This window comes from Mycena indigotica, assembly GCF_014461135.1.
Source record: "Mycena indigotica strain 171206Taipei chromosome Unknown Mind.scaff0008, whole genome shotgun sequence".
Taxonomy (NCBI): Eukaryota; Fungi; Basidiomycota; class Agaricomycetes; order Agaricales; family Mycenaceae; genus Mycena; species Mycena indigotica.
The window spans coordinates 2,565,375-2,579,873 of NW_023503007.1; the positions used below are offsets into that span (position 1 = coordinate 2,565,375).

At 51.2% G+C, this 14,499-nt stretch overlaps 1 protein-coding gene across 1 annotated transcript; it reads right to left on the minus strand.

Annotated features, from left to right (window-relative positions):
• Positions 1–6,566: 6,566 nt before the first annotated feature.
• Positions 6,567–7,906, minus strand: MIND_00937800 (DNA replication licensing factor MCM7; the record flags this gene model as incomplete). Its single annotated transcript, XM_037365998.1, has 4 exons — positions 6,567–7,004; positions 7,053–7,432; positions 7,612–7,677; positions 7,726–7,906. 4 exons carry the CDS (start codon positions 7,904–7,906, stop codon positions 6,567–6,569), a joined length of 1,065 nt encoding a protein of 354 aa, XP_037217410.1.
• Between the last annotated feature and the right edge of the window lie 6,593 nt (positions 7,907–14,499).

The window sequence follows — 14,499 nt, forward strand, 5'->3', positions numbered from 1 at the left end:
CCTGGTCGACGGAAAGCACCCCGCTGCTGGCCACGCCGAGCGTGACGAAGACGAACAGGACATGGACTTCGAGTCCCAGCCGCTAACAGAGCCATCTGTGGATCCGAATACCGACGACTCTCATTTACCCGATTTCGAAGATATTGCCTCTCAAGATATTGCATCACAAACTGCGTCGACGGTAGAGAAACCAGTTGCTTACCTTCCTATTGCGCCAAACTCGTCAAAAACTCAGCACAAAGCCACAATTCTCCGCATCTATTCCAGTATCCGAGTCCATTCTATCGCCGAGTCTCGCGATCGACTGAAGCGTATACGGGGTTACGCTTCGTCATAATGAGCCAACCGCAAATCAGAGCATTCAAGAGCCATACGATCCTCTTCCAGGCGAGCCGACTCTCGAGATATCCGACCCGGCCGCTGTCTTACTTCAATGCAACGGTCTTGCATGGCTCGCGGTTGTATCTGTCTCGGGGATATCTTGGGGAACACGACCTCTCGATATGATACCAACACGGTTACTGTCGGACCCCACTGCTCGTTTCAAGGTGCAAATCATGGAGCTGAAGCCCCCGCAGAGCGATCCAGCTCAAGATTCCGAGGATGGAGATCGGCTTTTGGACGCGGCGATTCATCAAAAGGGGCGGGACAACGACGCTGATCTTGACAATCTCTGGCGCCGTTATCGAGCCACTGAACCCAGCTCTTCGGCCATCGCCCGACGCGTCCAGACAGACGACATGATGTCGAGGCTGAACTTTATCAGGATGTTTTCCGTGTCACTCAGGACGAGCGCACTGCTCTGAAAACGCTCTCCAAACAGAAGGCGCGTGAGTGGAGAGGGAAGAAAAAAATCCATTTCAAGATCTCCGCCCAGCATTCGACGGATGCAGCCTTGAGGTATGTGACAATACATGGACGACATCGTGCCAGTACTGAAATGCATTTATTTTCACAAATCCAGCCTCAAAATTACAGACGAGATCGCTCGCGACATGAGCGAGAGCTCATCAGAATCCGGGTCTGAGTCAGACGTTACCAGCTCCTCGGATTCCGAGCCAGAAAAGAGCCCACCGCCCGACGCTTTACCGCTGGAAACCACGCGCTGGCGGAAACTCGGCCCAACCAGAAATCATCTCGTGGTCGCGTTCTCAAGCGAACCTGGCAAGATTTGATTCAAGATGAAGACCAAATTGAATGTTCCAATCCCACCTGTCGCGAAACCGGCGCGTTGCCAATGATCAAATGTCTGGGGCCTGCGTGCGGTGCTCAGGTACAGTCCATCGCGAGCTTGCAAGCATGCTTACCCGCCTCTAGTATCATTTATGCTGCGTCGGGCTTGTTGAAGTGCCCAGTACCAACTGGTTTTGTGATGCAGATTGTCGCTCGAACGCTAATGGCCGTGGCCGCAAGAGAGTGAAGCCCTAAGGCGGACCCTAATTTGAAATTTCCTTTTTTGGCAGTCACGTGGCTTATGTAAATAGGGTAGGGAGGGTCAAAAAATTCTCATCTCAGTTTTTTGACCCAATGTCGGGTACTTTTTTTGCACACACCCCTTGGCTCTGTCCTTCCGAATTTCATCACTGCTAACAAATCTACTACAAACTGGTGAAAGTACGGCCTACTATAAATTGCGCATGTAGCCAACGGTCAAACAACGTGCTGTCATCCGGATTTTCGTTTGTACAAGGCTCTTGAAGCGCATTTTCCAAAAAGGCGCCTATGTTCACCTCGAACGTGAAGAAACAAGTACGAATCATGGGCTCCGTTTCTTTCTGCCGATCGTGGGTAACAATTATCTGTAAATTCGGTCAAACAGGAATGACTGAGTGGTAGGAGGTCCTGACATTGAGAATTGAACCTGGAGGAAGTTGAGGAGTTCCCACCAAGTTCTCCACCAACAATTTTGGGCGGAAAACTGGGGTGAGACGAGCTTGATGGAGCTCTTCCGACGTGACGATATCGGCACAGTTGTCGGGGTGTCCTTGACCGTGTAACCATCGAGTAAAACGCAGCTTATACAGCTTAAAGAATATGTCAGAAGCCCGGTTACTAAGGTCGCCACGAAAAGTGAACTCGAGCTTTGACAGGACTTGATCTAACGATTTGATTCGGTAATCGTAGAGGGTAAACACGAAGGACAATCCCCGCGACAAGCTCTGACTCAGTTTCAGCAAGGGACAAGGCACCGCATAGCTTTACCGTAATATGATCTTCAGGATCTGGGAGTTGCGGAGCACCATTGGCTAAGGCTTGAAAGCCCAGGCGAAACGCCCGTACTTCATTATGTTCAGTGCCATCGAATCCCAAGAGGACGTGCAGCAGGAGCGTCAATTCCAAACGTGAGTGTTCCTCGGATGATCTTTCTCGGGTTAAAAAAACCAACTAAGTAGCGAGGAGGAGTTTGAGCTCGAGTTGGCAGTAAGGGAGGAAGTACTGACACTGGGATATATCTCTGAACACAGGAGGCCAAGATGGCTGGTAGCAACTTGATTTCGTGGGATTTTATCTTGAGGTCCGATTGCAAACCACGGCGCCAGCCGCATCCCCATCTCCGGGTCCAACTTCTGGATGAATTCTAAAGATAAATGAAAGGCCTGGCGGCCACGTAAAATGAAGAGGAGAAAAAAGGGACTGATGGGAATAGGTGCAAGGGCACGACGGTGTATGATAGAAAGCGCCGCCCAGCGACCTGCCGCCCAGAACGCAGCCTGCCGACTGGCAGAGCGGAAGATATCCGGCCATAGAACTGGCACCTTATACGAGCCTCGGGTGCCCCAATACTCCGGGTTCGAGGTAATAAATTCCAGACCCGAGGTATAGAGCTCTAGAAGGGGGCCAGACCCCACTGCCTGTTCAAAGAAAGGCCGTTCGCGATCTCCCCTACAAAAGGATTAGACTAAAATTCCCGGTATAACGGCCACTTGCAGAAGGATATCGTGGTCCTTTTCTTTGAGCCAGTCAATTGAGTCGGTGTTAGCGCAAATGACTCCAGGTAAAAGGACTTGATGGGGAGATTTCGATGAGTCGAAGTTTGAGTGCGACTCCAGGAGTTGTATCAACGATTGAGCGACTGATGGAGCATCCCGACCCGACAAGACACTCCCACTATTTCGAAGTCCGACAGTCGCATTACTAGTGGCAGGAGTGCTGTGGGAATTGATCCATTGTTCGACGAGTGAGGTATCAAGGTGGAATGAAAGAGGTGTTCTGCAACTGGGTAGGATAGTAGGCTCGTCGTCGGAGTCCGATATGCAAAGGACCGCTTGCGGGGGAGACACAAGTGGACGAGCCGCTATCCGAGTAGAAGATGGTAGCATAGGTCCGGGATTAGTGGGGGATAAATTCCTAAGTGGACGCTGGAGAAACTCGAGTGAGGCCCCAAGTCAAGTCCAATTAACGGTAAGCAGACTTACAGATAGCAGGGGGAGCAGTGCGCGCCTCACATGCCGACGTATTTTGCGACTAGAGCGGTAAATCAGCGACCTGCAACCCCAGTCAAAGTCTACTTGCCCGGTTCAAGTCGAGCGTTGGACTACTAGGAAAAGCTGAGGAATCTGTCAACTCGTCCTCTGAGTCCACAAACAGTGGGTTGAATGCACGAGACTGGAATCAATGTAGGTTTCTTAAGAAGCATTCAATGCAGAGACACTTACGGGCTGTCTGCCCATAAAATCTGCCCTTGCACGTCGAGTTCTCCATAATTCAGGTAGCTGGTCTTCACGCATATGAGCGGCTGAGGTTGAAGAACGGCTATTGGAGGTAGCTGAGTTTCGGGAAGTAGCCTGCAGATAATCATCGGCCAGTGGTCGGTTCTGAAAAGGTAGCTGGTCTTCACGCATATGAGCGGCTGAGGTTGAAGAACGGCTATTGGAGGTAGCTGAGTTTCGGAAAGTAGCCTGCAGATAATCATCGGCCAGTGGTCGGTTCTGAAAAGGTATCAATCCTTCAGTGTCGTAGGGAATAACAAGTCTAAGATTGCGCACCGTGGCGTAACTCATAGAGCGAGAGGAGGACGATCGTTCCGGTACAAGTAAAGGCTATCGAAGAGTTAGCGAAATAAGTTGGGCCGTTGACTCTCACCTCTGGCGTAGCAGGGCACTCTAGGTCTTGACAAGAAGGAACCGAGAACTCTCGAATGGAGCTTATCCAGTCAGATTTTTGGAGCACTTGCCAGCCGAACCCATTACACGAATGCGACCCCAAAGTCCCAGGATCTATCGCCGGCCCCGTGAGATTACTACCTAGAGGCGCTACCAAACTTGAGACCTTCGCGAAACATGGAGGGTCAATAAATCACCTATAAAGAGCATGCGAACTTCCGCATCGGTAGGATGCGGAACCCGGTTGGCAAGTTTTTGAAGGGTCGTCAACGTGAATTCATATTGCGGCACTCGATAATTCACCAATTGAGCTTTAGAAGCGCTGGATCGGAGTGTGAGGAAGGTCCAAGGAAGGTGGACGTAGCTCAAGGGCGTGCCATCTGTGCTGGCTTGAGCCCCGAAAAAAATGGAATTGAGGCGGAGTGTGTTTTCTATGCAAGTATGCATCGATCGCCACGCTTCTTGTGGGCCAGTGGGCCTCCAAATCACAGACAGACGTTGTTCCTGAAGAAGCTCCAAGGCGCTGTGTAACGCGAGGTTCTCGTTAGGCAGAGGAAAGCCTTTCAGAGCGCAGTTATTCCCAGACTGGAGCGATACATGAGCAGGGGTAATCCAAGTTCGCGTAGCCACGTACCAGACTCAAAGGAAGGACGTAGATAACAAACTGGACGGGCGGTGGATCTCTGACTTTCCTGCCCTTTTTGCCGGCGGGAGGCCCATTTAACTCCGGAAAAGAACGCCTAGCCATACTGTTTGTGCGCCGAAGACGTGGCGGGCTAAAGTCGGGCGAGGGAGATTCGTAGGCTTGGATGGGCAGGCTGCGAGCCAAGATGGAGCCCCCCTGTGCGGTTATGCGACGGTCATATTCACCGATCGTCCACGCCGTCGCATCATTCGACTCGCGTAGAGGGTAGCTCGGAGAACTGTATAAAAATTGAGTCCTCGTGGCAAGAGCCTCGGAAAAATACGCACTTGAACTGAGATGACTCCGACCTCAGAGGTTCATGCTCAGCATACGTGTGCCGGCACGAGAGGCAGCGCAAGTTGCGCAACCCGTGGCTTCTCGAACCCTACAGAGTTAGACCCATAACAGTGACCGAACACTGACTCACCAGTTGTGGGACCATCGATGGAGAGAAACGGCCAGAGGTGCACCGACACTGAGTACAAGAAATCCGAGGAGGCACATTGGACATAGTTCGGCGAGGTGGGCACTGGTAATCGGGGTGAGATCGGGTGAGACTTGAGAGCTTGGTTGGGACCAATGACATTTATACCACTTTCACCCAACTTGAAACGGTATGTGGACAAAAATAAAGAGCGCTGCACAGGAAACCACACGGTGGGATAGGATAGGGTTGTTTGAGACGGATCAGGATCGTAGGCTCGGATAATATTTACACGAAAAACGGGTGCCGCTTGATCAACGCTTCCCACGCAGGTAAGTAGAGGTAATTACTTTCAAGTAGTCTTAGAAACGAACTTGATGGCGGATAGCGAGGATCGCAACGCAAGCGGGACGATTCCACAAGTCGGACCGTGCCGTGTAAAAATCCATTCCAATCCAATCCACATACTCAACTTCTCCTAGCTAGATCTTGTGCTCAACAAGCACTAACAATTGATCCCAAACTTTTCCTTCCTGTTGGCTCTCGATTCTTTCGTCACAGAAAGCCGGAGTTTTCCTTGAGTCAGCTCCCCAGCGACGCGACAACGAGTAAAATGGACTAACTTCACTCGTTTATCACGCCGGCTCTTCCGTTGGGCACGAAACACCCAAGTCTGAATTGTGACCAACATCCTTGGTAGCGTACCGTTGAGCATTATTAGGCAAGGAGTACGGTACCGTGATGACAGCGTGGACAACAGGTATTGCCTTTTAAGTAAGATAGATAGGATGACGGTGAATAGCCTACGAACAGAGTCATTCACGAAAGGAGAAATGAGGACGAACACACCTGTGTTTGAGTGGCCTCCATCGAACTAATCCTTGAGACACTTGAATGCGAAATCGGCACTGAAGATGAACGAGTGAAGAAGAAGGAGGGGACATTGGAGAAGGTCGAAACGTGACAATAATGCCGCGGGAAGATTGATATTCTCGCAGGCGAGACTTTGTGGGTTATAATGACCGTACCGAGAATTCGTTGTTGCAAGAATCGAGGTGCGGGCATTGAGGGTGGTTGAGATACCAGCTTTGGAAATACAGATGGTTCGTTGGTCCATCATTTCATGGATGGCAGTACGATCAGAGTCGTCCATCTTGTCGAATTAGTCGATGCAGCAAATTCGGTGCTTGTTTCAATGATTGGTCAGTCAAAAATCAACGAAAAGTGAAAATAACGCACCAAGGACCATTTCGTCTGTGACAGGATTGCGCATAAATAACCGCGGTTAACCCAACACCAGAAGAGCCTTTACCGGCCGTGTAGACTCCCCAAGGCGCAATTTTGGAGATGTAGTTCAGAAGTTGGGACTTCGCAACACCAAGATCGCCCCACGAATCTTCATTCCATCCCCGATAACTTTCGGAACCCCTACAACAAGTAAAAGCAGAAGCGCCTTCTTGACGTCTGAGTAACCATAGATTTCGGGAGCGATGCTTCCGGCCAGCTTGTTGAATAAGCCGTCCTGCCCGTGGACCTGCTGCATCTTCGCTTCGAGCTCTGGTGTTGTCTCCATGTCGCGATATCGTTGATTTTGTTGGTGAACGTCATGTACGCCCAGGCACGCGTCCGTGAGAAGCTCAGCACGAGTGGCTTGGAAACCGGTGGAGGGAACGGGGGGCGGGGGAAATGCCACCAAGATGAACCTATCGCCAGGGTTCATAAGGCGTGTAAAGTTCCCGCAAACGTGGATTGCCATGGAACGGGGGATGTGGCCAACAGGAACTTGGTCAGCCTAACAGTGGTCAGGGAGAGATAATACCAATGGCGAATATGATATTACCATCTCTTGGAACGGACTGAAACGACAATCCCGTGTTTGCATATGCAAACCACCCTTCACGTCATTCTTCTCGCACTCTTCAGTGTTGCCACGGTCGTAGAGTGGCGCGAAAGTCTTGTTCGTGACCTCTTGGAATGTTTCCGATCCACAAACGTCGCAGGTGTGGGCGTTGACTTGTAGTAGTGGTTTGACCTCTGATACTTTGGTCATAATCCCACGAACAGTGATGAGATGTCCAATATGGGCACTATGAGCTTCGCGGACGGCGAGAGCAACGTCGCTGAGCAGCGGTTTGCAGAATGTTAAAAACAAGATGAGAAAATGCAACTCAGGACTCACAATCTCCGAAGAATATGGTCTGGGAGCCCTGCTTGGTCCAACTGTGCATGCCGTTCATGTCGATGACCTCGTCCTGATCGCTGATGTCTTTGTTGGGAGGATTCAGACGCAGCAGATCGTCGACGACTTCGCTGAAACAAAGCGGCAAGTATTGCCGCAGATCGACCGTCCTGCGTCGATATGATGAGTATGCGCAGTTCCTCCTAAGATTAGGACATACTGAGGAGTGTCATTTGTCCTCCAGCTCTACGAGAAGCTTCTTTTGTTCGCGGTTGAGTATTCGTTGCTGCTTGACGCGTCAGAGGCGCGTCACAATAAGTATCTAGAGACGCACCAGTTGTCTTTTTATCCATCTCTGGGTTCATTTGCGCGTCTTCTGGCGCGTTTACCCGAATTCCCGCCATCCCAGGCTCGATGTCCTTCTCTGCCTCCCCCTGGAAGGTTTTCGAAGAAGTTTCTGATGATAACAGGACGTTGTAGGTGGCTATATAGGACAGCTCATTCCGAGCAAGCATATCTTTTCTGTGAGGATGGTTGTAGTAGGGGAGCAACGACACGGTTAATGTTAATGGGCGTGACTGTGACTTCGCTCGCAAAGGTGTCACACCAACTCTCCTGCCATCAACGTGCATCAACAGTCAAAGTGTTACGCTCGCCATATTATTAACGCGCTGCACGGCTCACGGTACTTGTTCCCTACGTTTCTGCTTCCGCCGCGCTCCCCACAAAAACGAATTTGTTCTCCTTCTCCTCCAGACCCGTCTTCCCGATCTACTAGTCCCAATCTTTCGCCTCGTAAACGGCCCCGTAACGATATGCTTGTCCGCGACACTGTTTCTCGAATTTCCCATGTATCTATCAACTCCTGCCCGTCCCCTCCCCGCTCTGAGCCCCCCAAAAACGTTGCGTTGAATAGTTTTGACGAAGATGACCGGGACATTTTTGCCGGTATTTTTCTTTAATTTTTTTTTTCTATTGAGCTGACACTCAGGGCCTCCTAGATCCTGAGGACCCCGTTTATTTCAACTACTATGGCCGCATTCCCGTAGAAGAATCTGAACTACCTGCTCGATTCAAAGAAACGGGCGGCGAGGACGACGGCACTCCGATTCGTAGACTCTCTGCTTTCGCTATATTCAAGGTTGATGGCCGAGAGCTGGTCAACCCTCTGGAAATTGACAGAGACGACATTATCGGTCTCTTCGGTGCCGCCGGGCTGGCCACGGAAGTTGCCAACCAACTTGGGGACAATGAATCTGACGCCGAAACCGAAACATGCTTCATCAAAGTCGACATAATTGGATTCAACGCACACCATTATGAGGAGGCTTTGGACGAGTAGGTTGTTGTTCGAAGACAGTAATATGGTTCTCACAGTTCAAAAGACAAGTGTACATCGAAACGAAGGAAGCGTGGTACATTCTTGATATCCCTGCGACGGAGTACAAAGCATTTTGGGACGGCTTTCATCTGAAAAGCCGAATTGCCAACTCCGTTCTTTCAGCTGCGATCGACAACCCATCGGCCACCTACGAGACTTGGGTAGATGGGGCCATCGTGGAGCTCGACTACCCGCAACTCGAATCAATACTCAAAAGAGATGAAATGGAACGTTGGCCAGACTTACTTTCCTCTCCTCACAACTCACCTCATCCCAGACTGCATACCTAATGCATGCCATCGATCGCGTTGAACTGTCGTATGGAAAGATCGCAGAAGTTCCGCTTATTCTACACTTCTACGCTCAGGTTGTGTGTGGGGGAGCCTGAAGAGTGTGTCGAAAGGAAGGTCTGTGTGGGACTCTATTGCGAGAAACGGAGGGTAATAATGATGGAACCCGTGCTTCCAATAAAATGAACAAGACGGCAAAGTCTTCGTCACAGAAATTTGTAGTCGTATCGTAGACCAGCCCTAATTCTAACGCATCGTGCGACCGTCGGCTTATGTAACACAGATGGACTCACTCTCACCTCATAAGATTGACAAATCCTGTAACCGCTCATTGCTCGCAATTGATTCAACTTCCTCCACGTTGCTACGAGTTTCAACTTCCGCACTTCATCGCCCGGATTGCCTGAAGCTTATCACTCATGGATCAAAGGACTGGACGGAACACGGCAGTTTGATTCAAGTTACACTTCCCGCTCCTCGTCTTTATAACCACCGGCGTATGAGCGGTGATCCAGACACTCCGTCCTGACGCCATGTCCCTCCCTCGACGAAGCATACGACCTCGTCGACCCACTGCTCGTTCGTCAGCGCTCGCTTCCCTAGACACAGACGACTCGGATGGTAATCAGACTGGCAAAAGGCCCGCAGCATCAGCTACCGCGGACGACCCGCCAAGCAAGCGGCGTCGGCGGCGGCGAAAAGGTGAGTGGGCGTCCAACTGGCTCGCACATCTATTGACAGCGCATTACAGAAAATGATTTGACCGTTTCATCTGAATCTGGAACTATCGGAGTCGACTTGAATGCGGGGACTGCCTCTTCCGTCTTTGGCGCACGTTATGAACCATCTAGACCGGCTCCCGATAGACAGAATTACCTGAGGCGTCCCAGCTCCAGCTTGAATGGTGAGGCTTCTAATCACAATTTGGACGCGCCTTACTAGGCTTCGTTAACGCTTATCCACGTTACCAGTGAACCAAATGGCTTCTGCATCTGGCAGCGGCAGCGAAGGTTCAGAGGTGAATTCCATCGGCGAAGGAACTGGTTTATCGCCGGCCTCAGTAATTATTCACGAGGCTTCCCCTTCCGAGCCTCCGTCCCGGGCCCTTAGCGAAGAGATTCGACCTCTTATGGTGACTTTCCAGCGCTGCCCACATCGTAGCTTACCCCGACTCAGTCAGCTTCAAGTCTACGCCCGGATCCGAGTCATGCACAACTAGGAGTTGGTGGAACGGTACCGGACGGCTCGGATGAGGTAGAAGATATCCACTGGCACGGCCGCGGCCAACCCATCACTCGATCGCCGATTTCGACTGCAAGCTCACCTCCGCCTCCAAGGCCTCGTTATCCCAGTCGCATCGTAGTCCCACGTGGCACTCCTCGTCTACCTCCGGGCGACGCCAGTACGGTGGATGGTACTCCTGCTTTGACGGCCCTACCTTTGCTTCTGGCAGAGCTCCGCCTCGTGCCTGGCTACGAAGCTGGGTTTATTAGCCCCACAGACTACGAGGCTCACTGGAGGGAAAGACAGCGTAATATGACGCCCAGCTCTTTCATTCTCCATATTCATTTAGAACGATTGGATGTACCAGAGCAGAATCTGGTGATCAAGATCGACCCAAGTCCTTTTCCTGACCTCCATTCGGTTTTCGTCGAAGACCTCTTCATGCAGGTTGTTTTAGACGCCGAAGAATTCCGCTCGATATGGCAATCTACGTTGGGTTATGGCGTTGGTACTTCCGACAAAGCAGTGGATCCCAACATACGACGCTTTAGAGATATACCTTATCGAGTGTTGGGACACACTCACGATCTTCTACAACGCTCAATTTTCCCTCCGGAAAGCCGATTGCGCTTAGTCCACGGCATGCCCCCCGACCCCAACTCTGTGGGCTTCGTGTTGTACTTATGGGTGAGCGGCGGTTACCCTTCCGTATCCATTTTTGATCCCAATCCGCAATATTCATATTTTTAGGAGACGGAGTTGGATTTTTCACCACACAGCCGAAACCTGCGTCCCACGTACTCATCCGACTCCGACCTCGATTACGAACGAGAGAACATGGCGATATTAGCTCACGATAGTAGTCCTCCACCGTCTGCTGGAAACTACCCTCAGGCTCTCCCAGGTCCCTCGAACGCTGCCTATCGACCACCTGAAACTCGCAGGGAAAATCAAGCTTTGGAATCGTTACAGTTGGATTTAGGCCCTTTAGAAGAACTCGTGGAAACGGCCTACGGAGTGGGCTACAAGCACTGTCAAATTGTGCGGGTCGTCCAATCCATGGCCGCCCGAATTGGGTTTCAATGGCCAGCCAAGGGATTAGTTGCGACCGTGCAACTGAATGGGCAGAGCGTTCAGCTTCATGATTTTATCGTGTGGCTTTCCACTCGCATCGTCCAATTCCCAGCCCCGAACTCCTTCAAAAATCTGGTAACTTTGCATCAAGACGTAAAGGAAGTCTACCAGCGCCTCTCCACTTCGTCCGAGGCGTTGTCCAACCAACAAGAGTCCGATCTAACAGCTTCCGAATGGTTGGTTACGTTCGATTTTTCCATTGTCGACCGCCAGGTCTCCCAAGGAGGCCGAGTCCCAGCGGCAGCGCAATATTCTAGGACCCAAGTCCTCGATCTAATCAAGCGCAATCTCGCCTGGCGTCGCTAAGCGTCAGATGGAATAGTGCTGTCGGTCTAGTTGGGGCTGTAGTTGGGTGACGCGGTTATTTCGTACTCGTAGGCGTCAGATCCGATCGTGATCAAGGCTGGCATGTCGAATCGTAATTCATGATAACTTTGAAAATGCAGCGGGTTTTACTTTTGAAGTGGAGAACTGCATCGGGTCAACTTGCGCCTTACATCCAAACAACGGTTTGAAGGTCGAGATACATAATAATAATATCAACTAGAAGGACTCGGAACACGTGAGCTACGGTTGTGACGCAACACGACCCAGCTTTCGACCTTTCGTTGTTGCTCCGTAAAACCGTACCGGTAAGGCGCGCATTGAAGGCTTATCAGTCCACCCATTGTATAGCTTAGGTCGATAGCTATAGACTACCAGTCACCATAAGTGTACTGCAACTCCGAATCGCTGCAGCCGCTGCCTGAGTCCGGACTCCGGAGAATGCCACAGAAACCACTTTCTGGCTGAATGAAACCTCTCACAAGCGTCAATTGAATCCAATAGTTTTCAGCGCCGAGAAGTTAACCAACTTTTAAGTTTCAACTGTAGCCTGGGCCGTCCCGTCCCGCCCCGGACGTCGCCGCTCCAATGGGCTGACCTATTCAAAGATATTCTTGAAGTGCGTATCTGTACATCTCTAAGATCTAAAACCTAACACCCATAGACTTGAAATCTAGATCGACGCTGAAAGCACGACCAGATCGAAAGGTGGATCAAAAAGCGGGTCGGACTTGAAGCTTTTGATCCACTGCGAAAGCGGATCAGCCTCGAGTGTCTGAGAGTAACGGATATCTGACCCACCGCTTGGAATAGCAAACGAGTAGCACTGCGTACTTAACCCCCCCGTTCCAGTTCAAATCCTACCCTCAACACGATGACCCTCCTCATTCCCCTTGATCTCAACACGGCAACAGGGCCAGAGCAACGTTCGCTGCCCTCATACATCCAGCCTTCCCACAACCCATCTGCGGATATCCTTGAAGTCCTTAGCGCCATTGACCAAGCCAAAAATATTGTAGTTCTCTGTGGTGCGTCGTTGCAACATACCATTGAACATAGTTGAGCTTACGGCTACCAGGCGCAGGAATCTCGGTTCAGGCAGGCATCCCTGCTTTTCGAGGTAGCCACAGGTCCAGGCCGAAGCCTGGGAATACCGTCGATCCCCAGTTACAGCTCAATAATGGCCAATTTTTCGATGCCTTGGAAGTTTTCCGGGTCAGTTATGAGCGCCGCTTGCTCGAATTCTGCTCACTCGCGCAGTCCCTTGATTCCATAGCGGACTTCAATCAAGTGATTGGCCAGCTTCACGAGAAGGCGTCCGTGGCGAAACCCACTGCCTTCCATCGCCTCCTTGCGAGTTTACAGAACCGGGGAACCCTTGACCGTCTACACCCAGAACGTTGATGGCCTTGAAATCGAAGCCGGCTTACGGCCCGTCGGTACCGACCCGGATTCTACGGACACCATCTGTGTCCCGCTGCATGGCACCGTGCATCGCATGCATTGTACCGCTTGTTCCACGCCATTTGGAACCCAAGAGTATATTTCCGAACTTTGTAGCGCCGCCGTTATCTCCTGTCCTAAATGCATAGAAAAACTCGGCCAACCACGCGATCGAAGTCTTCGGCGGCAGCGTCGAGTTGGACTTCTTCGGCCTTCGGTGGTGTTGTACAACGAGGCCCACCCGGATGGTGAATCTATCGGAGAGTATATTGCAAGGGATGAGACGGCTGCGAGCAATGCAGAAGTGGATCTTCTTTTAGTCGCTGGCACAAGTCTCTCCGTTCATGGAGCCAAAGATCTGGTTCGGCGCATCTCCAGGACGATGAAGGCCTCGGCCGTTGCCAATGATAACCATAGAAAGCTCCAGAGTCTCTACTTGAACCTTGGACCTCCCAGATCGAAGGAGTGGCAAGGTATATTCGACGCATGGGTCTGCGGAGATATTCAAGTTTTAGCGCACATGATCCAGGATTACGGCAGCTGATTTGTCGTACCCGAGTCAAGTAAATACCGTAGCCGGTCGCACCGTTTGTAACTCTGAATCCGATTGCGAAGGTCTTTGGCTATGGCTCGGAATACTTGAGGCTTATCTACTTAGAGAACTAGCAATCGATATTAATATCTTCAGAGTGCCAGCGAAATCTGGGGAGTGCGCTCCATATCCAATGCGGATGACGATGGTGAAGCTGAAACGCCAGCAACTTCCCGAGCCGCGCTTGATTTACCAGGTCTTGACCGTGATTCCCTCATCCCCATCCTTGCCAAAGTCGAGTTTGACATCAATCGACGACGTGCTGGCGGGTATGATCCATGGGTGCGCAACAGGCGGATGAACCATGCCAAACGAGCCAGGACAACGAGCGAAACTGGAGCAGGAAGTAGCGCAGATGATGCCATTTAAACTCAAGGGCAAACGAAACCGTATTCCTGACTTGCTCTGTTAGCATTTTTTTTGGTGTTGATTTCTGCTATACTAACTTTCTTTCGAGTAGGTTGACCACCCCATACTATGAACGTCGAACCTCTTGGCGCAACCGGAGGCCTATAGTGACCACCCGGCGAGGAAGCGTGAGCACCTTTCGGTAGCGGGAGTAGGTCAGGCTGGGTAAGGTTGATTGGTGTTGCGTCGATAACTTTGAACCAGAGAATTAGGACGGGGACGAAGGAGGCTGCGAATGCAAGGGGACGTAGGCGAGCGGAGAGGATGACGAGGGCATGTCGAGGGGTGACAAAGACCTTAGAACCGTCGACT